The sequence below is a fragment of the Dunckerocampus dactyliophorus genome, chromosome 15 (genome assembly GCF_027744805.1).
Source record: "Dunckerocampus dactyliophorus isolate RoL2022-P2 chromosome 15, RoL_Ddac_1.1, whole genome shotgun sequence".
Taxonomy (NCBI): Eukaryota; Metazoa; Chordata; class Actinopteri; order Syngnathiformes; family Syngnathidae; genus Dunckerocampus; species Dunckerocampus dactyliophorus.
In genome coordinates this window covers 310,702-334,187 of record NC_072833.1, presented here as the reverse complement: position 1 = coordinate 334,187, position 23,486 = coordinate 310,702, and the positions used below count along the sequence as shown (strand labels likewise).

Sequence of the window (23,486 nt, the reverse complement as noted above, 5' to 3'; positions counted from 1 at the left end):
TGAACGTATCCGCAGTTTCCGAGCAGACCCTGAATGCACCACCACAGCACGCCCAGCCTTAGTGACAAGAGACGCTGTTCGCGGTCGTCCAGGTGCTCTCTTCGGGTTACCCCTCTCTCCAGCTCCCCCTTTTGTTGAAGCATCCTGGGTGAACAGGAGTACAACCGCGCTATGCTTCGTCCAAGACCCCCCACTCCTGGTCAAATGAAGCGGGAACACGGTCCAAAATGAAGACGGCTACATTTTGACTCATCTGTTTGTCCAACCCCCAAGCGGGCAGCCAGCCTGCTCGGACACCTGGCGGCAAGGACCTCCCGGCGCCATGGCTGGGCTCATTAAGAAGCAGATCTTGAAGCATCTCTCCAGGTCAGTGCGGAGGGAGGGTGTTGAACCCAGCCGTCATGGACCTTATCGGGGATACTTACTTGAAAACAACCGTTATTCGTGACTTAAATGTGCGTCCACTGTGGCTTAGCGGGTGTTGTCGACCCACGTAGCCGCAGTGTGACGACTGTCAACCGTCGTTCGCCTCCCGGTGACCCTCGCTAGTCGGCTAGGCTACTAGCAGTGTTTAGCTAGCAGGCTAGCCTAGTGCTAATCCCTCGATAGCACTGATTGTGGGGCAGGTTGAACCGGTCGCTCGGCTCTGTCAGATTCATTAAAACAACAATCTCAGCCGTGCTTTACGTGACTTGTGTGAATCTGTCAACCAAAACCAAGCATCAACGCAAATGACTATGAAGCAACCACATCAACATGCGATAATAGCAACTTATATTAGCTAGGTGTGTTTGCTTGAACTTCTCACTTCCTTTGTGCTCACATTGAATCAATACCACCTTTGTTTGGACACCACACAAGCACCTTTTTCTGCTCAAAAGCCGAATTAGCCAACTGAAGGATGATGTAAGATAACTAGCCGCAAGCTTCATTGACCGCCATGTACGTTTCATGCACGTTTTCTACACGTATGCATTATTTACTCTTATCACGCACTTTCCTCAAGGGACTTCCTGGTCGAGCTACTGTGACGTCACGCCGCGTCTGCAGCCTACCTGCGGCCTTAACCTGCAGCACAGTCACACCACTTTGACCTCATTTACCAGCTATTCTTGCAAATACTTCTTCCTTTCGAGCTTCAGCTGGTTTCTGACAAAGCAGACCTCGTAGTAATGTAAAAGTGTTGTCATACAGCCATGTATAAACAAAAGAAAAGATGATCACGTTGGCGTGCCTGAGTGACACACGCAGCTTTTTGATGTAAGAGTCTTGTTTTGGGAGTGGTCAGCAGTGCACCCCAAAATCCAGTTTTACACAAGTCATTGGACGGTAATGGCAACAACGTCTTCAATGCCACTTTCATCCAAATTGAATAAACAGAGAACACAACATATGGCTTATTAGCGACACAACCATTCTCCTTTCTTGTCCAAAAATAAAATAAAAAATGACAATATGAGATGTAAATCACATCTTTTAACCTTAATCCAAAATGGTGGAAGAATGAAGGCAACATTTGGCTTATTAGCATGCCTAGAAGAGACAAGACCATTGTCTGCTACAATATCAGATTGAAACATCTCTTAACTTGAATCCAACAATGAACACAACGTAATAGAGCATATTTGCATGCCTAGTAGTGAATAAATAATCTCTTTTGCACACATCCACAACACTCATTATTCACACTCCTACCGTCAGGCAGACGCTACAGGAGTTTGAAGTCCAGGACCACAAGGCTGGCAAACAGCTTTTACCCACAGGCCATCAGGCTTCTCAACGAAGCACTCACACACGCCGCACGCAACACACTCATAGCACTTTATTTATTCATTCATTCATTCATTGGTATTCATGTCAGAACAAGAATTCCATAGCATAGCAGAACCACCTGTTTTACTGTGCATATGACAATAAAACTCTTCAATCTTGAATCTTGAATCCAATCAACAAACCTTTCTTTTAAAAATGATTTGATGAAATGGAACATTTCCAAATAAGATGTCATTTATATTTAATGTGATGTGAATTTGTAAGAAATAATTTTGCCAAAAGTAGTGAAATAGGAGTGTAAAGAGGTCCCACGACAGAGGACCCCGTGCTCAGCCAGCCTGGCTTTATTTCGAGGGAGCAGCCCAGCGTGAACATGAACATGAATGACTAGTGTTGGCTGGTACCAGTATTAAGAGCACCATGCCTGCGCTTCAACGACTGCCGCATTAGCGCCAGCATTGGCAGGAAGTGAAAGGAGGAGTGCTGATGTCACCCAATCACCCCGCTGGTGGTCAGAAGAGCAGCATCATGACAGTGTTTAGTAGGCTTGTGTGTGTGTGAGATGATCGGCACCCTGTGTAGGTGAGCTTACGCAGCCTGGCTGTGGCCGTGTTGTGGGTGTCAACACGTCCTTGCTGGTTTGTCTGGGATGAGGACGAGACTGTGTGTGCGTTTGGGGGGCTCATCTTAAGCCATGAAATGCTGTCATTGCGCTGGCGGACATCAAGTACTCGTCGCGTGGACCAGATAGTCATAGTTGCTTTCTCCTTCACGCCAACCTTCATGCCGCCTCCTCCGGGTGATAAATATTCATTCGTCCTTCACAGACGATGCTGCACCATCGTGTTGTTTTGGCAGGCGCTTGAAACTTTCCACTACACGAGCAGGAAGATTTGTATTTGCACCCGCTTCCCCTCATCAAATGCCTGCTTCATATTGGCACTTGTTTCTTGTCAAATGACTACTTTATTCGTCCAGTATTGGCACTTCTTTCTTCCTACTTCGTATTTACTACTTGTTGCTCATTTTTGTGCATTTTTTCCACGTTTTTGTTTTCATAAAAGGACTCCTTTTATATTTAGAATGTGACTTCTTTTTTGGAAAATGACTTTATTCTTGCAGTATACCTGCTTTTTTCTCATTATATTGTGACTTTTTGCCGTTTTTCTTATTCCCTCATAAAAAGACTATTTTATTGTTGTAATACTGTGACTTTTTGTGGTAGAATGACTACTTTATTCTCTCATTTTTATACTCGTATAATTGCTACTTTTTTTCTAATATTTATTTTTTGCATTTTTCGCCCTCATAAAATGACTACTGTATTCTTGCAATATTGTGACTTTTTCCTTGTAAAATGAATACTTAATTTTTCTAATATTACTACTTCGTACTCGTAAAATTACGGCTTTTCTTCTCATAAAATGACTACTTTATTGTTGTGATATTCCGACCTTATACTCATATAATTACTGTACTACATTTTTCTCATAATATTGTGACTTTTTTCTTCCGTTTCGCCATTTTTCCCCTCATAGAATGACTTTTATTCTTATAATGTTGTGACATCTTGACTACTTTATTCTGGTAAGATTCCTACATGATACTAAAATGACTTTTTTGTTGTTTGTCATAATATTGTGAGTTGTTTTCTTGTAAATGACAGTTTACTCTCCCACTGTTGTGACTTTGTACCAAGTAGAAAGTATTTTTTTGTTGTATTGTAAAGGAACGACTTCAGGGTCATGTGCTATTATGGCTTCCTTCAGTGAGATTCTGTGTTATTGGACAGCAATGTATGAAAACTCTGCTGACTTATTGATGAAGCGCGAGTGATGGAGTCAACAGGACATTTGATCGTGGGCAAGGATGAATATTTCACCGGGAGGCCTGAGAGGCTTGAGCGGAACCATAGCAAACATATTTGTTGGTGCGTTTTGTGTTTGCGGCCCCAGTGTTGGCGTTGTGTCTGCTGTTGCTGAATAATTTACAGAACTGGAGAAGAACGTGACGCTGGCTGGCAGGAGGAGGTGTGGACTGGAGAGAAGCTCTTGCATTGTGTTTCTCCAGCAACACTGCGGCTCCACATACAGTATAACATTTAGTGTCAGCACCCCCTGCTGGCAGATAAGCAGTCAAGCAAAGGTTAGAAACCCAGAGGGCATGTGTGTTTACTTCAACCAAATAGCAAACCCAGTCAACACACACAGAAAAAACCTTTTATGGGCTTTGTGTAAACACTCCAACAGCACTAAGTCCTTGTGTTGCTGTGTAAGTCCATGCGTCTAATACTAAGTGTAATACTAAGTCCTTGTGTTGCTGTGTAAGTCCATAGTGTAAGTCCATGCGTCTAATACTAACTTAGTGTCGTACTAAGTCCTTGTGTTGCTGTGTAAGTCCATGCGTCTAATACTAAGTGTAATACTAAGTCCTTGTGTTGCTGTGTAAGTCCATGCGTCTAATACTAAGTGTAATACTAAGTCCTTGTGTTGCTGTGTAAGTCCATGCGTCTAATACTAACTAAGTGTAATACTAAGTCCTTGTGTTGCTGTGTAAGTCCATAGGGTAAGTCCATGCGTCTAATACTGGATGTTGGCACATGCACTGATGCATCAAACAGTTTCCACCTGTTTGCTGGTTAAAAAAAAAAAAAAGCCACAGCTGATCTCCACTGTGCCTCTCTCTCCTCTGCATCTGCCAGGTTTGCCAAGAACCTTTCCCCCGACAAGATCAACCTGAGCACGCTGAAGGGGGAGGGCCAGCTCACCAACCTGGAGCTGGATGAAGAGGTGCTGCAGAGCCTGCTGGACCTGCCCACCTGGCTGGCCATCAACCGCGTGTGCTGCAACAAGGCCGCCATCAGGGTGAGACTGGACTTCGGTTCAGGCCGCAGGTTATATTTCCTTCATTCAATGAACAGGAGTACATTTTCTTCACCCTGTTCCCCCTGCAGATCCCATGGACCAAATTAAAGACCCACCCCATCTCTCTGGTACATTTACTTCACTTCAACTAAGTTGCCTGAAGAAAGTCTCCTGTGGGGGGCTCTCATTAGTGCCAGGTCAAAAAAAAACAACTGTGGCTGTAGGCAACCTCCTCGTGTCGTCTTTTAAATAAAGTCCACGATATGGACGTACAGTAATCCCTCATTTATCGCAGGTTATTGGTTGCAGATAGTATTCCGTATTAAGAAACCCAATATTGTCGTACAAAACCTGTTCATGGCCTTCTAAATACATTCTTTGAACATGATTAGAATGACATAACCCCCCCATAGTCACTCCTGTTACCCAGTATAGTAGACATCAACAATAACATAACCGACTCACACGTTAGCAAGTCCCTTGTTGTTTTTTCCTGTGGTGGCTCTGGTCATCAATGTATTGGAATGGCTTCAACTCCTATGAGCCGATGTACAGTAGTACACATCATAAGAGTAAACAAGCCGTTTAATAAAACTCCTGCTCCTGTTCCCTGGGGGCGGACAGGAAGTGATGTCAGAGGTTTATCTTGTGGTGGGTTACGGCCCCAACAGTAGCCCGTGTTATTAGAATGATTCTTTTGTGGTTTCTGTTGTGAGACCTACAATGACGGCCTGTTCTGGCGACACCTAGTGGCCAATGCTGAATACTGCATTCACACGTGGAACGTTTCTTGCCTTGTTCAATTAGACATTTTTATGCTTGAAAATACTTAATTTAGTCCAAGAATACGTACAATTTGCTTAAATATGCATTTTATTCAACTACAAGAGAGCAATCATTTATTAATTCTTTATTTTTTTTGAAAAAGCAGGATATAGTGAAGGAGGGAGCAATATTTGAACGGCGATATAGCGAGGGACGACTGCATCTTCATAGTTAGCGCATTGGAAACCTGTTCATGACCTTCGAAATACATTCTGTTAACATGGTTAGAGCCCTCTAGACATGACGTAACACCCCCATAGTCACATCGCCCCCAATAGCACTGTGCTTGTTCCACTTTCTCATGAATGATATCAAGTTGAAAAGACAATGAAAGTAATGTTTTTGGGTTCTGGTGGCCATTCAGACACTGGACAAAGTGGAAATGGAAATGAGCACCTGCGATGAGCCCCGCCCCCCCAACGGCCCCTCCCCCATCGCAACAGCATCAGGTCAAAGGTGAGCACCACAGGAAGTGAAAGTTAATGGTGTGAGTCCTCACTGGCGTCGTGCCTGCATCCCAGTGAGTACGGCTTTGCTGAGAAGGTGGTGGAGGGGATGTCCCTGTCCATCAACTCCATCGTGATCCGGATCAGCGCCAAAGCCTTCAACGCCTCCTTCGAGCTCTCCCAGCTGCAGGTCTACAGCGTCAACACCAGCTGGAGCATCAGCGACCTGCGTTTCACTCGCATCCAGGACCCTCAAAGGGGGGAGGTAGGGAGCCCACTCGTCACCCGCTCTGGACCCACATTGAGCTAAGTGCCCGTGTGTGCGTGCCCTCCAGATCCTCACCTTCAAGGAGATCAGCTGGCAGATGATCCGCATTGAGGCCGACGCCATTCACAGCGCCGAACACGAGATGCTGAGCGCCCCCATCCGCCTCATCACCAACCAGTCCAAGATCAGAGTCACTCTCAAGCGACGGGTCAGGAACACACACCTCAGCATTCCTGCCCGAGTCATGTGGTCATGTGAGATCTTCCTCTCCCCGACCCAGATCAAGGACTGTAACGTGGTGGCCTCCAAGCTGGTTCTCATCCTGGACGACCTGCTGTGGGTGCTGACCGACTCCCAGCTTAAAGCCATGGTGCAGTACGCCAAGTCCCTCAGCGAGGCGATGGAGAAGTCAGCGCAGCAGAGGAAGAGCATGGCCACTGAGGACCAGGTGCAAATAAAGTGCACAAGCACGTGCTGCATGTTGGCTTTAGCGCTCTGGAAGAATGGGGTGCTGCTTGGCAAAACCTTCTCAACTCTACCCCCTTTTTCTGCGTGCCAGGTGTCGTCCGCCCCGCCCTCATCCCAGCAGGTCCGCACGCAGCAGATGTCCACGACCGGCGACCAGAGTGCCACCATGGCCAAGCTGTTCAGCGCCTACGACGTGTGCGAGACGTCGCATCACCTGCAGATCACGCACCTGGACCTGCACATCTGCGATGACATCCACGCCGTGGACAAAGGTAGCCACGCCCACCTCTACCCTTTTTGCAATATAGTAAGCCCTCCTTTATGGCGCTTGTTTGGCTGCAGACCCCACAGCCGTACCTGAATTTCCCTGAAGTAGGATTCCTTTTTTATAAATGACATTGCTTCATAGTTATGGCATAGAAAACCTGCTCTACACTTTTTAACATGATTAGAGCCCTCTAGACATGAAATAACACCCCTACAGTTACCTTTACACTCCTATTACCCAATATAGTAGACATAATCAGAGAAAATAAGCCATTAATAAAGTTTACCTTTTAGAAGCCCGCTTTCTCACACGCTCACTTTGGTGTGTTTAATTGCAGCGATCAATAAGAGGATCACCGGCGGAGCCATGCAGCTTTCCTTCAGCTCCATCACTCTGGATTACTACCCCTTCCACCGAGCAGGTGTGACCCCTACAGTGATGGTGTATCTTTTCAGCATCTTGACCCCGCCCAGTCTCACTCTCTGTCCAATCAGGTGAGAGCTGTGCCCATTGGATGCACTACAGCGAGGCCACTAAGACCAGAGAAGGTTGGGCGCGGAGCCTCCTGGATGAGTTCAAGTCCAACGTGGAGATGCTGAAGAGTGCAGTGCGGGACCAGCAGGGCATGGCTCCTGCACACAGCTCACCTGGTAAACACACTCTTGATGATTGTGAGGGACTGAAGTCATCACACACACACACACACACTGTGGGTTTTCTGTCCCCAGTGTCTGTTAGGGATGATGTGTATTGGCCTATTGGAGTAGTGCTTAGGGAGGCAGATGGAGGTCTGGTAGAGTGGAGCCCACAGTCTCCAGGCCAGTGCTGCTGGTGCCTAGAGCCAGGTACCACCGTGTGGTGTGTGTGCAGTGATACACACCTTGTGTGAGGCTCAGCGGTGTCCCTCTTCCATGCCCTGGCTGGTCACTCTCTTGTTGCTTTTCTCTCACTCTTCTTTCTCTTCAGGGAAGATCAGCACCTCCTCCAGCACATCTTTCAGCCCTCCCCCTCAGAGCCCCAAGGCCCAGCTCATGTCCAGTTCTGTGGTCCTCAGGATGGCCGATTTCAGCATCTACCAGGTCAAGTGTTGGACCAAACCGTGATCCCGTGACCTTTAGTCCCACTAACGTTTTGGGATTTGGTGGTTTCCAGGTGTCCACAGCAGACCAGCGTCGCTCCAGCCCCAAGACCATGATCTCCTGCAATAAGAAGTCCTTGTACCTACCTCCCGAGATGCCGGCCATCCATGTGGAGTTTACAGAGTACTACTTCCCCGATGGAAAAGACTATCCCAGTAAGACCGTGTTTGTAGCAAATACAGTGTGAAGCTTTCTCTAACCAGCGCTTCCTGCTGATTCCTCAGTCCCGTGTCCCAACCTCTACGCCCAGATGAACGCGCTGCAGCTGGTCCTGGATCCTCGCAGTCTGGTGTGGCTCAACCTTTTTGCTCTGGACCTCAGGCAGAGTCTGGAGCAGTTCATGGAGATCTACAAGCTCAACAACTCACAGAAGCCCGACGAACACGTGGACATCAAGGTGGACGGCCTCATGCTGAAGGTAAGGGCGGCCGGCGTGAACATGGGAACTTCAGGAGATGTATCCTACTTATGGTCTCTCCTTCTTCAGCTGGTGATCCCTGCCGATCGAGACCCCTCCTGCCCGCCAAACCTGCCTCGCTCCATCTCCGTGCAGACGTCGGAGATGGTGGCCACCAACACACGGCACCCGGCCAACTGCACCCGCGCCCACCTCGAGGCCTTCCTGCAGGCCTTCCAGGAGGAGCCCTTCTTCTCGTCCTCCTTTGTCTCATTCCCTCGTTCATCCTCCTCCCTGCCTCTCATTCACCCCGTATTCCACTACCACGCCCACGAGCAGGACACCAGGTTGCACGACATCTACCGGGGCCTTGTGGTGCCCACCATGGGGGCAGACGCCCTCAAGATGCCGGCCGCCGCTGACTTTTGGACGTTGCACTTTGCACAATTCTGGGTTGACTACGAGGGCACCCGCAGTGGCAAGGGACGGCCGCAGCCTTTTGTGGACTCTTTCCCTCTGACTGTGTGGGCCTGTCAGCCCGCCAAGCTCCTCCAGCATCAGGAGAAGCTGAAAGGTGCCGCCGGATCAAACATGTCCCGAAGCACCTCTGTAGAGACCACCGGGCGCCTGCAGCGGAAGCGCCTCCTGAAGGAGTACTACAGCACCGACAGCGCACCCGCGCCGTCTCACAGCCCAAATGCTGCACCTGCAGCGCCGAGTAATGGACTCCATAAGCCACAATCATTGGACGGCTTGCCTTCCTCGTCCTCGCCTAGCCAATATGCGGATGTGCATGCGCTGGTTTATGTTCAGAAGCATTTAAGCGCTCAGGTATGTTCATGCTGGACATGGTGGTCGTGGAATACTTGACAGCAATGTTGACGTGTGTGTTTGGCCAGGTGAGCCACCGGCAGTACGTGTTCCTCATGCGTCTGCAGCGCAGTATCAAAGCCCTACAGCAGACCCTGCAGCAGGACCTGGAGGAGATGGGCTCCAAGAGGGACCGCAAGGCTCCGACGCAGCGTCTGGCAGACCAACAGCCCTTCACCGTTTGCCTGGGCCTCCTGCTCAAAAGCGCGGAGGTCTCTCTCCTCTTGAAGCCCGTCGCGCAGCCGGAAGGCTCACAATCTCCTTTGGGGTCCGAGTTGTCCCCCGCAGAGAGCAGAGCCACCTTGGAGCCGGGGAGCGACAACACTGCCACCGACGGCGGGCAGGAGGGAGCGGCCAAAGGGTCCTCCGCTGTGGACCAGCTGTTGTGTGCCGACGGCCCCGATAGCAGAACCCGGCGAGGTCCTGAGCCGCTCGTCGCCACGTCCGCCACGCGCACAGACTTGAATCGGAAGTCCTCACTGGAGGAGAGGACTTCTGGGAGGTGGAGTTCAGAAGAAGGTGGGGAGATGGTTTTTGACGACACGGCAGACGGAGGAGAAGCCAGAGTGCAGTCATGTGACCCGCTTGGCGAGGACAAAGCTGCCGCGGCCAGGATGCCTCAGTCAGCATCCAGGTATTTGTCTTACGCCGCACTGACCCCAAGCAGGCCTTTTGACAGCAAATGCAGTCGTTAATTTTGTAGGACATGGACCAGACTGGAAAATAGCCTCCTCAATCTACAAATAAATGTGCGTGTGGTTGATGTTCTACCATGAACATCAGCAATGTGTGGACGTCCACCTCAACACAGTCTCATTCATCTTATGCACCATTTCCCATTTCATCAACAAATTGTCCTAACTTCCTTTTTTGGCCTCTTTGACCTTGGCTTTAACCCTTGCAGCTTGTGTGTGTGTGTGTGTGTGTGTGTGTGTGTGTGTGTTCTCTTTCAATCAAGGAAAGGAAGTTTGTCTGTCGTTTCTGATCTCCTCAGCTCCTCATCTACCAGCAGATCCACCTCTCTGTATTCCATGTCAAACATGTAAGGCCCACATGGATCTGCGACTAGCTGTGCCAATGAGTGTGTGTGTCTGTGTGTTTGTGTGTCTTGCGTCTGTGGACTCACCCATAGCCGTGCATATACGTGTGCATGTGTTTGCATGTGAGCATGACATGCTGGTTCTTGTCTCCTTGCGTTACATCAATAGTGTGTATTTGTTATGTAGCCATGCATGAACACCCTTGGTTGTTTTATACAAGAAGGTGTGTGTCATACAACTCTGTGTGTGTGTGTTCTAGTGGACGTCTGATGCGGGACCGCTCCCAGTCCAGTTTCTCTGTGTCCTACAAGAACATGAAGAAGAGCCCGTCCCTGCAGTCGCTGGACAACATCTCCATAGACAGCTGCCTGCTGGAGGATGGGGACACCTACAGCCTGATGGAGAGAGGTGCACACACACACACACGCGTGCTGCTCATTTGACCCGTGGGCAAAACCAAATTAGGGATGCTCAGTGAAAAAGCATGTGATCGTTTATAACTACATTTATCTGGCGGGGGCAGCACGTTAAAACGCTTTCATTGAATATAGCGTTTGAAGAAAAAGCATGGTGAGTTTTGGATGCTCACCGTGCGATCATCAGTCAAAATCACATTGCTCCCTTTTATTAATGAATTATTCATTTTTATTTGCAATGACCTAGTTTTTGGGCCCCCTGGCAGTCAGAGGATCTTGGAATTCTCCTGACTTTCACCACTCATCAGAAATAAATAAATAATCCATGTGGTCGGTATCAGACGATTTCACTCATGGATGATCGGTACCGGAATGGGCAGCATAAAGCCCTGATGGGAGCATCCCTACCGTGAATGCACCTTGCCTTCTTGTCTGTGCTATTCGCTTGCCATGCCGCCACGTTTATGGGCGATTTTGTCAAGCTTGAGCAGGAGGGGAAAGACATTGAGTGGGGAATTATCGTGCCGTCTGTCCGACGCACAGTTGCAGATATCTGCTGGAGAAGAGTGTGCCATAAGGAGAGCGACAGTGTCTCACTGCTGCAACTCACGCTGTAAAATGTTCACAATTTGGGTCACCGCTTGACGTTGAGGGGTGACGGGGGGGGTCCCGCAACCAATCCATGTGAGAACGCCTGCTGCAAAGAAGTAGGAAAAACTTAACGTTTTTGTTCCACAGCCTGGTGGAAGGTGAATGGAGTGAGGGTGAAGTGTTAAAAAGTGCAGGAGTGACTACCACTAAACTGCTGTGTCATGTTGACATGATCATCTTTCTCAACAACAGTCAGGAACTTGCTTCATGTTGTTACGCTACGTTTGAGCTCAGAGCCTCAAGCGTAAAAAAGCCTTTCTGCTTTTTTTGTTGTTTAAAGAAGGCAGTGGGCTCATTTTCACCAGCCTCCACCTCCACTTGTAACCAAAAGGTGGTAGCATTGGGTAACATTACAGGAAACATGTTTTTGTCCTGCACAGATGACATGTCCATCTCAGGATTCAAGGCCGCTGTCAGCGAGCAGAGCGCCACCGAGAGCGCCGCCGTCCCAGAGCAGGAGGGAGCCGTGTCCCCGGACACCGTCAGCGCCGCATCGCAAAGCATGGACGAGCCCTCTAAAGACATTGTAAGATGACGTTTGCTTGCTCTATGTACGTTTTACACGTGTGAGGTGTGATTAGTGTGTGTGTTCGTCCAGGCGTCTGTGCTGGTGCTGAAGGTGCACTCGGTGTGCGTGGGTGTGGAGGTGGTGGGCGACAACGCGGCCCTGGCTCTGGAGGTGGACAAGGTGACGCCCAAACAGCTGGGCAACGTCAGCCTCAGGCAGTACCTCAGCAGCCGCAGCCTGGGTGAGCCAAACACGGTGCCACGCTTTTTACAACGCACTGAAGGCGCCAACCGGGCTGGTGCTAATAAGAGACACGAGCGCCCACTTCACGCCTAAAGTCCGGCACATTTGGCTTGTGTGAGTGCCCTGCTCCATGTTCACGTTTGAAATTGGAGGAATACACGAGTGTAGAAGTACCAACGGCCTAGTGCCCGTACGCCCTAACACGCCATAGTCTCATTTGAATTTACCTTGCTGGACCTCCGGTGCCTGCCCAGAGCAGTCAAGGTAGTGTTTGTGTTCGTGCACTACCTGCAAGTTAGCGTGCGTGATATTTGCTGCAGATGACATCATGCGTGTGGGACTCCACTGGTGTTTTTGTTTCCTTTAGTCGGTGGCGGTCTCGCTTTTTGTGATGGAGAAGGAGCAGCCACGTGATTGAAGGTCAAAGCGTGTGGAAAATCATCAAAGCGGGGCCTAAAAATGATTGCAGTCATTTCAATTTCTTGGCTTCACTCTGTCTCAGTTTTTCAAAAATGCATTAATTAATTATTTTGTTTTTCCTTGACTGCGAAGGATGTGTATGGCAGGAGCTCTGTTGAAGACATTGGAAATTTGAACTAATTTGCCGCTTTCCTGACTATGCCTGGCATGAAAACAAATTTTGCTGGTCGATAATTGTGCTACAAATGATTGATATTCGATAATATCGGCAACCTTTTTTGATAGCATTTTTTCATTAATAATTATCATGAGAGGTGTAATTCACATTTGAACCACTAGATGGTACTCAAGCATCATGTACCCGTGTGAGCCTCAGTCACATTAGCCTGATACAGATGTTCTGAGCCCATTTTTGCGTTATTTGTATGGCGTAATAATGCGAGTATGTCGTATAATTACTCAGGAGTCCAGGCAATTCGTACTGTAATTTTTCCGAAATGTTGCAACCAGCAAGGATACACAAGTGCATATATGTGTTTTGACCTGGACACGCTGCGCTGGATAATGACGTTACTAAGCGCCACTGCTGCCGGAGCGTAAAGTACTGTGTAGAGGCCTACAAAACGTTCTTACTTTGCATATTGTCCCCACAAATGTCACGTAAAAGGAGTTTGAAGTAAGGCCAGATGAGTTAAATATGAATAATGAATGAAGTGAATGCACTGACCAAGAGAAGAAGAAGCCAATCAACTATACTTCACAGGTCAACGACGACACCCACGACCACCACGTCCCTGGAAGACCATGACGTCTCACACTTTATCATTAGAAGTGCTGCAAAAACACACATGGGTGAATAAATCTAATGCTCTATTTGCTGTCAGTCCATTGATGACCTTATAAAGCACGTGATATGGATGTACTGTATATGTCTGGATGGATGTGGTTGGATCCATGCATCCATGTGGTGGATCAGTCTTTAATGCAAATATCATTAGCCAAAATCACCCCAACCCTGACCTTAAAAACCTAGCATTGCACCCCTATTGAAGGTCTCTTTCTCTGCCCGTGCGTGCGTGCGTGTGCGTGGGAGAGGCCCATTAAGATGCTAAATTTGACAGTAACAGACTGAGTGCTCCCATTATTTGCAACATTAAGTCCACAACCTTAAACAAATCTCACATCTTCCTCGCTGACTTCCTCTCTGAAGTCTCAGTACCGCCACTTCCTGCTTGACGCCGCTAATCTCTCGTTGAAGGATGAAATGAGACACGGTGGCACCTCTTTGTCACCTTTTCCTGCGTGTGAAAATGTGGCTGTGATGCAACGCACAAAAAGCAAAACATGGCTGCCTGTGTCCCCCCCTTTACAGCCGGCGCAGACATCAGCTCCCCGTCAGCACCAGCCCACCGCCGCCCCCCGGAGGTGCGGGCTCGCCTGGAGAGCGGCCCCCACGCCGGCGCCCACTCGCCGCTGGCCGAGCGCAACGGCTTTCTGCAGCTGCGCCTGCACGGGTACCGGGCGAGCCTCCTGATGTCCACGCTGCGCAACCTGGCCCAGTTCCTGGAGGATGACATGGCGCCGCAGGTGCTGCCCATGGAGATCAGTGTCGTGGACGCCCGCGTGGACTTGAAGGTGGGTTTCAGTGATGTAAAGTACTTGTAAACCTCACATGGAGTTGGCAGCTCGGGCTTGTAGCTCGATGGCTCGCCAGTGGCACTGCTGCCCGTGTATTAACTGCTGTGGATGAGCGAGGATTAGCTCTGAGCTTCAGGTGCTTCCACCGTGACCTATTTAATTTGGATCCTTCCATTCATGCAGAAAGATTAGCTGTTTACCTCCAGTCTTCTTTGCAGGACGACGGGCCGCGCGACAGTCCCTCCGACTCGGAGCCGTCGCCCATCACGCTGCACGTGGACACGCTGGTCATACACAGAAGAGACAACGGCGCCTTCTCCATCTCTGGAGGTCAGACGCCCGCACCTGCCACCCCACAGTGCACTGACTCTCCGCTGTTAGATAACCCCGCCTCTGTCGTTTGTCTCCGCCCCCCCACAGCGGAGGCCAAGCGCTGGAGCCAGAGTGAAGACGGCGTTCTGTGTTCGGTTCCTGCGGATGCCGATGCGAAGGAGACGCAGATCCAAGCTCTGTCCGCTAGCCCCCATCCATCTATGCGTGAAAATGTAAACGAGTCCAATTTAAAGCTTCTATTTTTACACCTATGTCAACACCTGGTTATGTTTTGCCCTCCCCCTGCAGATGCTAATGGAGGAGAACGACTGCTTGAAAGTGGAGTTGTCCCGGGCCAAGATGGCGCTGGCCGAAGTTCAGATGGAAAGAGACGCTCTGCTCCACCAAATGAAGGTCACAAACAGCAGCTAGCCACTCAGGAGCAGGATAGTCTTTCCTTAGAAAGCAATGCAGTGGAGACTGAAGCAAACAGGCAAACAGTGTGAGTGTGCGACGCGATGGAGACTGGAGGCCTCTTCCATCTACCAACGACGAATCAAAACGCAATCTTGAATGTCACATATTCCCAGGAATGATCAAACCGGGGGCGCTTATGTGTGAACTCTTCTAGAATGTGAACAACAGCTCTTCTACAGTGTTTCTGTTGAGTGTGTGTGCGTGCGTGTGTGCGCGTGTGTCGAGGAAAGCAAGCATTCCCAGAGGATTTTATAACGCTTGGTTCTGCAAGTACAAAAAAAACCCAAAAACTTGCTTCCTGCCTATTTTTCTAGGGTATAACTTCTTGTGTACTATGCAGGTGTACACGCAAGCCCCACCCACTTCAGTTGTCTTGAATTGTCAAAAGAGACACCTTCAGCTGTTCAAACGCCAAAACATTTTGTCTGTCAAAGCTCCTGAAATGCCGTTTAGAAAATAAATAGGATCTAATTTAAGTGCATTCCAAACAAGCTGGCTGTGTGCTCGTAGATGCTCATGACGCCCCACGCCTCTTTTATTCACCAGGACGCCACAAGACCCAGCAGAAGTACGTACTGTAGGGCAAGTCAACATCAGGATGGTTGATTTGAAAGTGTTCCATTGATCTTCATAATAGGAAATGATCACACAATTAAATACAATATATTAGAGATGCTCCGATCGATCGGCCGCCGATCAGCTCCGCCCCCTTTGCAGCATCCAGCCTATAGCCACCGTCTCCCGCCCACTTTCCCTTCACAAAGCCAAAAACAAACATGTCTGCCATGTGGGACTCACCTGTCGTCATCATAAACATTATTTATTTTTGAATGTATTATTATTTGTTAGATTAGGATTGTTTTCTTATGTTTCACATGTATTTTTATTATGTATTATATATCTTATTATATCGTTAATTTAAAATGGGTAATTGTATTAATGTGACTGTATTATTTATATTATTTTTTATATGATTAATAGTTTTGTGAATTGTTAAATTATTATTAGTATCAGTACTATATTAATATTCACAATTAGGAGTGATGTAAATCCATACGGACTGATGCCATAAAAGCTCCATTGGAGAAAAAGAAATCAAATAAATTCCAAAAAGTAATCATTAGCTTGCAGGAGTCCAAAGTGCAATTGGGCGTCACGGGGGAGAAGGCCTGCGGGCACAAAGCAGACTGGTAAATGGGTTCATTAAAAAAGGCGAAGAGGGCTCTGGAAAGCCTCGTGTTTGAAAGTGGAACATGTAAGATTTGTTCGTTCATGCCAGGGCGCACATGCCAGCCACAGGCACTCACTAGCATGTATGACTCATCTTAGCATATAAGTAGATAGTATTCTCTGTGTCCTTGTTAGGGTCACGGGTGAGCTGGAGCCTATCCCAGCTGGACTGGCGGCCAGACAATCACAGGACGGATAGAAACAACCAACCACTCACGCCTTTGGAGTCTCCTGTTAGCGTAGTATGTTTAAACTCGCTTAAGCTCGCAGACCCAAAGCTAACACTGGCGGCGTGGCACTTGGATCCGAGGGGAAGGCTAAGCTGCGGCGCTCTGATGATCGACCTGTGAGTACACCTAGTGCTACAGGACAGCAGCTGTGCGTGAGCATGGGACCAATCTGTCCAAGTAAATGAACATTAATGTTGTGTCATACAACGTGCGCGGATTGCGTGTTGGACATACGGAAGCAGACAAATCCCGTCGCCTTGTGGTGGATAAACTCCTGGCAACGTGTGATGTATTGTGCGTTCAGGAGACCTTTCTATCTAAACAAGACTTGGAAAGACTTAATTCCTTACATGAAAACTTTTATGGGGCAGGTGAATCTACCACTGACTGCGGCACCAAGTTAGTGCGTGGCACAATATCTGGTGGTGTTGCAGTGTTGTGGCATAAAAGATATGATCAGTTGATTAAAGTAGTCAGACTTGATGTTGATTGGGCTATAGGAATAGAGTTGTGGGGGTCAAACTTTTATTATACTAAACGTATACACACCCTATGAAAGTCCCCACAATGAGTATGAATACCTTTATAGGTTGGCCTATGTTTTATCATATGTTCAGGACAACCCTTCTACATGTTTCTTCATCGTGGGTGACATGAATGCTGATGTGTCAGATTCAAAATCTACATTTGCTGATCATTTAAAGCGATTCTGTTCCAATAATGGGTTGACTCTGTCCAGTGAAGTACTCTTGCCACTGGATAGCTACACTTACATTAGTGAAGCATGGCACTCATCATGGTTAGACCACTGCATCTGCACTGAAGATGCACATGACTCTATAGAGGCCTTCAGGATCAATTAGGAGTTGGCAACATCTGATCATGTACCATTTTCTTTATCCATAAATATGGGCAATTTGCCAGCCGTCTTGCCTGTGAGTGACAACTCAGAAGAAAGAAAAATAAATTGGGCCAATTTGACTGAGCAAGATTTTCATCTTTACCGTACCCAGTCTGATATTTTACTGAGTAAAATTGAATTGCCAAAAAGTACAGTTACATGTCGTGATATGAATTGTAAGAATGTGCAACATGGCCTACCTAGAGTTGTGCTCCCTGTGTGAGAAAATGGTAAAATCTCTTATTATCTCAAGTAAGTCTCTCAATGGAACCAAAAAATATAAAGCCAGGCCAGGCTGGAATGAATATGCAGAAGAGCTTCATGCTGGGGCCAGAAGAGCTTTTAAACTGTGGGTTGAAGCAGGAAAACCTAAACATGGCCCCTTATCTGACTATAAGAAACAGGCAAATGCAAATTTTAAATATATCCTACGACTTATTAAGAGGAATGAAAATACATTGAGATCAGACTCACTCGCAAAAAAATGACAAAACAATAGTCCTATTAACTTTTGGAAAGAAATCAAAAGATTGAACACTTTTAAAACATCTTTGCCAACAAATATTGATGGGGCAAACGGACCAGATGAAATTACTCAGTTCTGGCAGAAACATTACTATGAGCTGTTTAATTGTGTCAAAAGTAGTTCCTTTGTGGTGGACAATGTAGACAAAGATGAAGATGTGACTATTTCTGCACAAGAAGTCAATGAGATTGTGATGAAGCTCAGCAATAATAAGGCCTGTGGTGCAGACAAGATATCCACTGAGCATTTAAAATTCACCAGTAGAAAACTTTATCCTCTGTTAGCAATATGTTTTACTGGGTTTTTAATTCATGGTACCTTACCAAAGTCTATACTGTCTGTTATTTTAGTGCCCATTGTGAAAAATAAAGCTGGAAAAATAAATAGTAAAAATAATTAGCGTCCTATAGCTCTGGCAAGTACCTTATCAAAGGTCTTGGAAAGGGCTATGTTGAATAGGATGGAGAAGTTAACATGACATCTGATAATCAGTTTGGCTTCAAATCCAAGCTTGGCACAGATACAGTATGTGCATTTTTGCCTTAAAGGAGATGATGGATCTGTACAACAGACACAATACTACCATTTTTGTTTGCTTTCTTGACGCCTCAAAGGCTTTTGACCATGTAAATCATGAAAAGTTATTTCACAAATTGTATAATAGGGGTGTCCCAAAATATTGAATAAGAATGTTAGTGTTTTGGTCTGCTCAGCAGTCTATATCTGTTAAATGGGGAAACTTAGCATCATCTCCCTTTCGTGTTGGTAACGGCGTGCGACAAGGCAGCATTTTGTCTCCCTGTCTTTTTAACACGGATATGGATGATCTATCTAAGCTGCTGAATGAATGTAGGACTGGCTGCCAGGTTGGTGATACTCCCATAAACCACCTGATGATGCTGACCATCTGGTGATCTTCGTTCCATACAGTGCTGGTCTACAGCAGTGGTTAAGGGTTTGTTCACAGTATGGCCTAGACTTTGATATTAAATATAATTCAGAAAAGAGCAATATTATGATTGTCAGGAGTAAAGAGGACATTAAATTAACTTTCCCTGACTTCTCACTGGCAGATAACATCCTAAAAGTCTATGATGAGGTGAAATATTTGGGTCATTACAAATCCACTGACCTGACAGAAGATAGAGACATTTATAGACAATGTTGTATGCAGTATGCACAAGCTAATATGCTTGTTGTAAGTTTTCTATGTGCTCAGTATCTGTTAAAACTGCACTTTTTAAAACATATTGTACTCCTATGTATACTGCCCACTTGTGGCAGCATGATAAAAAAAGCAGTATACATAAGCTTCAGGTGGCATACAAGGATGGCATGAGGATGCTGCTTAAGGTGCCTGGCTGGATTAGTGCCAGTCAAATGTTTGTCCAGGCTGCCATACCAACTTGTGCTGCTGTGTTACGGAACCTCATGTACAGATGAATGTGCAGGCTAACATCCTCTGCAAACAGCATCATACTTGTATGTGTACTGACCAACCCTGAACAAAGCTCTGTCAGCTTCTTTTCTAGTTTGTGGAAACACTGGCGCCTTAATCTACAGTATATAGCAACAGATAGCCATTTTTAATTGTCTTTTTTTCTTTGTTTGTTTGTTTGTTTTGTTCTGTTTTTATATATATTGTTCTATGGACCATGCATGTGTCTGAAATAAAGTTGATGATGATGATAACCAATACGAAGAGAACATGAAGGCCAATCCTCTTAGCATAACACGCATATAAAACCTTCATTTGTAAACAAAGCATTACGCTGTTTATATTACAGGTACTCTTTGCCAGTTTTATTAACTTACTACACTAATTCTTGTTACTTTAGCACTACTGCACTTGTTAATCATAACTACATGAATTTTATGCCTAGCTTCAGTTTCCTCTGTAATACGTCCGAAACGTCATTGGAATCGCTTTTCATTTTTGACTCTCTGCACTTGCCGTAGTGCATTATATAAAGACTTTGTACCGGAAGTACAAGCCCTTTTTCTATCCTTTTTGCTTGTCTGGGTGAGTTTTTTATTCCCACACCGACAACATTTAACTAAGAATCATCATCCATCCTTTCCAAACGCTAACAGCTTCACCACATTTTCACTTAAGCATCGTTACACTCTTTTAGCGCCATCCTTTGACCCAACTATTTGTTACATTAAGTGTTTGTGTGCAATGTTTTAACCGACTGTCTGACGTGGTTTGTGCTCTTCCGCAGCGTTCAGTCCACTGACAAGGCATCATGGTAAGAGCAGACTCTCTTTAATACTGAATTAGAACTTGTTAATGACGTGATTTGGGTTGTGATGACGGGCAACGTGATTTGAGTTTAAAGTTATGCTAACGAATACTGTGGGCTAAAGGTTGCTCACGTACGCGGTGCTAACATTAGCATGGTGCCCCGCTTAAGTTCACATGTGCTAACGTTTCTTATCAGACATGTTTAGTTACAAATGCGATACCACATCATGCAAACTAACGGTGCAAAAGCCGAGAAGTCTCTGTTGTTGGCACAAACGTGAATTTGCCTTTCTGGTTCATGGCGGCCATCTTGCTAGCTTGACAAGCTAGCAGTATTGAAGTAGCAACTAGCAAGGCGTTCAAGCATCTTAGTGCTGCTGTGCCTCTGATGCACCACAACTTGCCAGAATAAAGTATGGACCAAGTGCTGACTTTCACGTTGTTACAGAAAGCCCAGTTCCACCGGTCCACTAACATTTTTCTGAATGAGCAATGCTAATCCATGTCAGCTGCTCTGTATTCATCCCGGATAGTAAGTAACGTGTCGTGGTGGTGTTTGCAGCCTCGCAAGATTGAAGAAATCAAAGATTTCCTGCTGACTGCCAGGAGGAAGGATGCCAAGTGTATGTAGCAACACGCTAATATTCCCGCTAGTAGTGGTCATGCATACACGAGCATAGGTGTGTATTTCGTGTGTGCATCTCTGCAGCCGTGAAGATCAAGAAGAACAAGGACAATGTGAAGTTCAAGGTGCGCTGCAGCAGGTACCTGTACACGCTGGTCATCACAGACAAGGAGAAGGCGGAGAAGCTCAAGCAGTCGCTTCCTCCAGGTAAGTGTTGTCACGCACACGATGAGCACCTCAAATGCGTCGTAGAGAAAACATCTTTGACGCGAAATCATGACATGCTAATGGACGCCACACACGAGACAAACGAGTGCAATTGATGAAACTCATCGCCAACGCGTAGCAAATCCTGCGCATGGGGGCTGACAAGCGGATGTGGCTGGCTAGCTACACGGGTGAGCGACGCGCTCACATCCAGAGAGAATTACGAGTCTCCCATGGGTTTGATTGTCAGATTTAGAGGGAATTTGGGGGTGCAAAGTAGTTCAGAGGAGGAAAAGCGGCCAGTGTTGGAGTACTCTTGCTAAACTGAAGATAAACGTAAAGTTACCTGATGTGTTCCCATGCTGCTGCTTTTTTCTTGATATTCTTTTTTTTTTTTTTTTTTTTTTTTTTTTTTTTTTTTTTTACAAATGTCAAATAGCAAGGAAACTTGGCACAGCAGGTGGTATTTTATCCTCCATGTTTACTTGCAAGAGTACTGAACAGCTTCCTGTCTGCTCATTGGTACATCAGTGAAACTCCCGCTGATTGACAGCCATGAAAAGTCAACATTTTTCAACTTCCAGGGATTGTGGCGCAAGCTGACGATGACGTGCACGAGCACAACATTTAACACAAATGACTGTCATGTGTTGCCTGGCCAGGTGGTGACGCCTCGCCTCCTGTGGGTGGAGCCCATAAGCAGTGTGGCGAGTTTGCTGCTGATATTTCAGTCTAACCCTTGCAAAGTCTTCAGCGGTGTGAGGTTGTATTTAATTCTATGGCGAATAAATGCACCTTTTCTTTTGTTTTTGCAGGTCTGGCTGTGAAGGAGCTGAAGTAAATGATGTAATAAAGATGGAAAACATGTACTCGTCTGTCCTCACTGAAAACCACACCTTCTGATCTGGACAAATACAGTATGTCACAAAAGTGAGTACACCCCTCACATTTCTGCAAATATTTTATTATATCTTTTCATTGGACACCACTGAAGAAATGAAACTTTGCTACAATGTAAAGTAGTCAGTGTACAGCTTGTATAACAGTGTAAATTTACTGTTCCCTTCAAAATAACTCAATACACAGACCTTAATGTCTAAACTGCAGGCAACAAAAGTGAATACACCCCAAGTGAAAATGTCCAAATTGGGCCCAATTAGCCATTTTCTTTCCCCAGTGTCATGTGACCCATTAGTGTTACAAGGTGTCAGGTGTGAATGGGGAGCAGGTGTGTTAAATTTGGTTTTATCACTCTCACACTCTCTCATACTGGTCACTGGAAGTTTAACATGGCACCTCATGGCAAAGAACTCTCTGAGGATCTGAAAAAAAGAATTGTTGCGCTACACGAAGATGGCTTAGGCTATAAGAAGATTGCCAACACTCTGAAACTGAGCAGCAGCACGGTGGCCAAGACCATACAGCGGTTTAACATCACAGGTTCCACTCAGAACAAGCCTCGCCATGGTCGACCAAAGAAGTTGAGTGCACGTGCCCAGCGTCATATCCAGAGGTTGTCTTTGGAAAATAGACGCCTGAGTGCTGCCAGCATTGCTGCAGAGGTTGAAGGGATGGGTGGTCAACCTGTCAGTGCTCAGACCATACGTCGCACTCTGCATCAAATTGGTCTGCATGGCTGTCCTCCCAGAAAGAAGCCTCTTCTAAAGATGATGCATAAGAAAGCCCGCAAACAGTTTGCTGAAGATAAGCAGACTAAAGACATGGATTACTGGAACCATGTCCTGTGGTCTGATGAGACCAAGATAAACTTATTTGGTTCAGATGGTGTCAAGCGTGTGTGGCGGAAACCAGGTGAGGAGTACAAAGACGAGTGTGTTTTACCTACAGTCAAACATGGTGGTGGGAGTGTCATGGTCTGGGGCTGCATGAGTGCTGCCGGCACTGGGGAGCTACAGTTCATTGAGGGAACCATGAATGCCAACATGTACTGTGACATCCTGAAGCAGAGCATGATCCCCTCCCTTCGGAAACTGGGCCGCAGGGCAGTATTCCAACATGACAACGACCCCAAACACACCTCCAAGACAACCACTGCTTTGCTAAAGAAGTTAAGGGTGAATGTGATGGACTGGCCAAGCATGTCTCCGGACCTAAATCCTATTGAGCATCTGTGGGGCATCCTCAAACTGAAGGTGAAGGAGCACAAGGTCTCTAACATCCACCAGCTCCGTGATGTCGTCATGGAGGAGTGGAAGAGGATTCCAGTGGCAACCTGTGAAGCTCTGGTGAACTCCATGCCCAAGAGGGTTAAGGCAGTGCTGGAAAATAATGGTGGCCACACAAAATATTGACACTTTTGGCCCAATTTGGACATTTTCACTTGGGGTGTATTCACTTTTGTTGCCTGCAGTTTAGACATTAAGGTCTGTGTATTGAGTTATTTTGAAGGGAACAGTAAATTTACACTGTTATACAAGCTGTACACTGACTACTTTACATTGTAGCAAAGTTTCATTTCTTCAGTGTTGTCCCATG

At 46.7% G+C, this 23,486-nt stretch overlaps 3 protein-coding genes across 6 annotated transcripts in view; all 3 read left to right on the top strand.

The window, feature by feature from the left end:
- The first annotated feature begins 31 nt into the window (after positions 1–31).
- LOC129194624 (bridge-like lipid transfer protein family member 3B) lies at positions 32–15,499 on the top strand. 3 transcript variants are annotated; one of them, XM_054799821.1, is made up of 23 exons: positions 32–366; positions 4,475–4,637; positions 4,727–4,765; positions 5,827–5,918; positions 5,984–6,173; positions 6,244–6,384; positions 6,457–6,624; positions 6,736–6,916; positions 7,250–7,333; positions 7,407–7,562; positions 7,879–7,991; positions 8,065–8,206; positions 8,276–8,469; positions 8,539–9,279; positions 9,348–9,952; positions 10,313–10,360; positions 10,618–10,766; positions 11,806–11,951; positions 12,024–12,174; positions 13,969–14,231; positions 14,453–14,564; positions 14,655–14,779; positions 14,856–15,499. In XM_054799821.1, exons 1-23 carry the CDS (start codon positions 323–325, stop codon positions 14,976–14,978), a joined length of 4,170 nt encoding a protein of 1,389 aa, XP_054655796.1. In that variant the 5' UTR covers positions 32–322; the 3' UTR covers positions 14,979–15,499. The 3 variants fall into 3 exon arrangements, with proteins under 3 accessions (XP_054655796.1, XP_054655795.1, XP_054655797.1); XM_054799820.1 differs by having other exon boundaries at positions 10,277–10,360; XM_054799822.1 differs by lacking the exon at positions 10,313–10,360.
- A 4,368-nt stretch (positions 15,500–19,867) lies between these two features.
- Positions 19,868–21,859, top strand: rpl38 (ribosomal protein L38). Its single transcript, XM_054799836.1, has 5 exons — positions 19,868–19,933; positions 20,136–20,162; positions 20,721–20,781; positions 20,868–20,990; positions 21,806–21,859. The coding sequence occupies exons 2-5, from the start codon at positions 20,160–20,162 to the stop codon at positions 21,829–21,831; spliced, it is 213 nt and encodes a 70-aa protein (XP_054655811.1). The 5' UTR covers positions 19,868–19,933; positions 20,136–20,159; the 3' UTR covers positions 21,832–21,859.
- ttyh2 (tweety family member 2) overlaps positions 21,803–23,486 on the top strand; it is a 43,164-nt gene continuing 41,480 nt past the window's right edge. For both annotated transcript variants that reach the window (XM_054799834.1, XM_054799833.1), the window contains exon 1: positions 21,803–21,920. In XM_054799834.1, the coding sequence (XP_054655809.1) occupies positions 21,910–21,920 (11 nt within the window). In that variant the 5' untranslated portion in view covers positions 21,803–21,909. The remainder of the gene's footprint in view (positions 21,921–23,486) is intronic.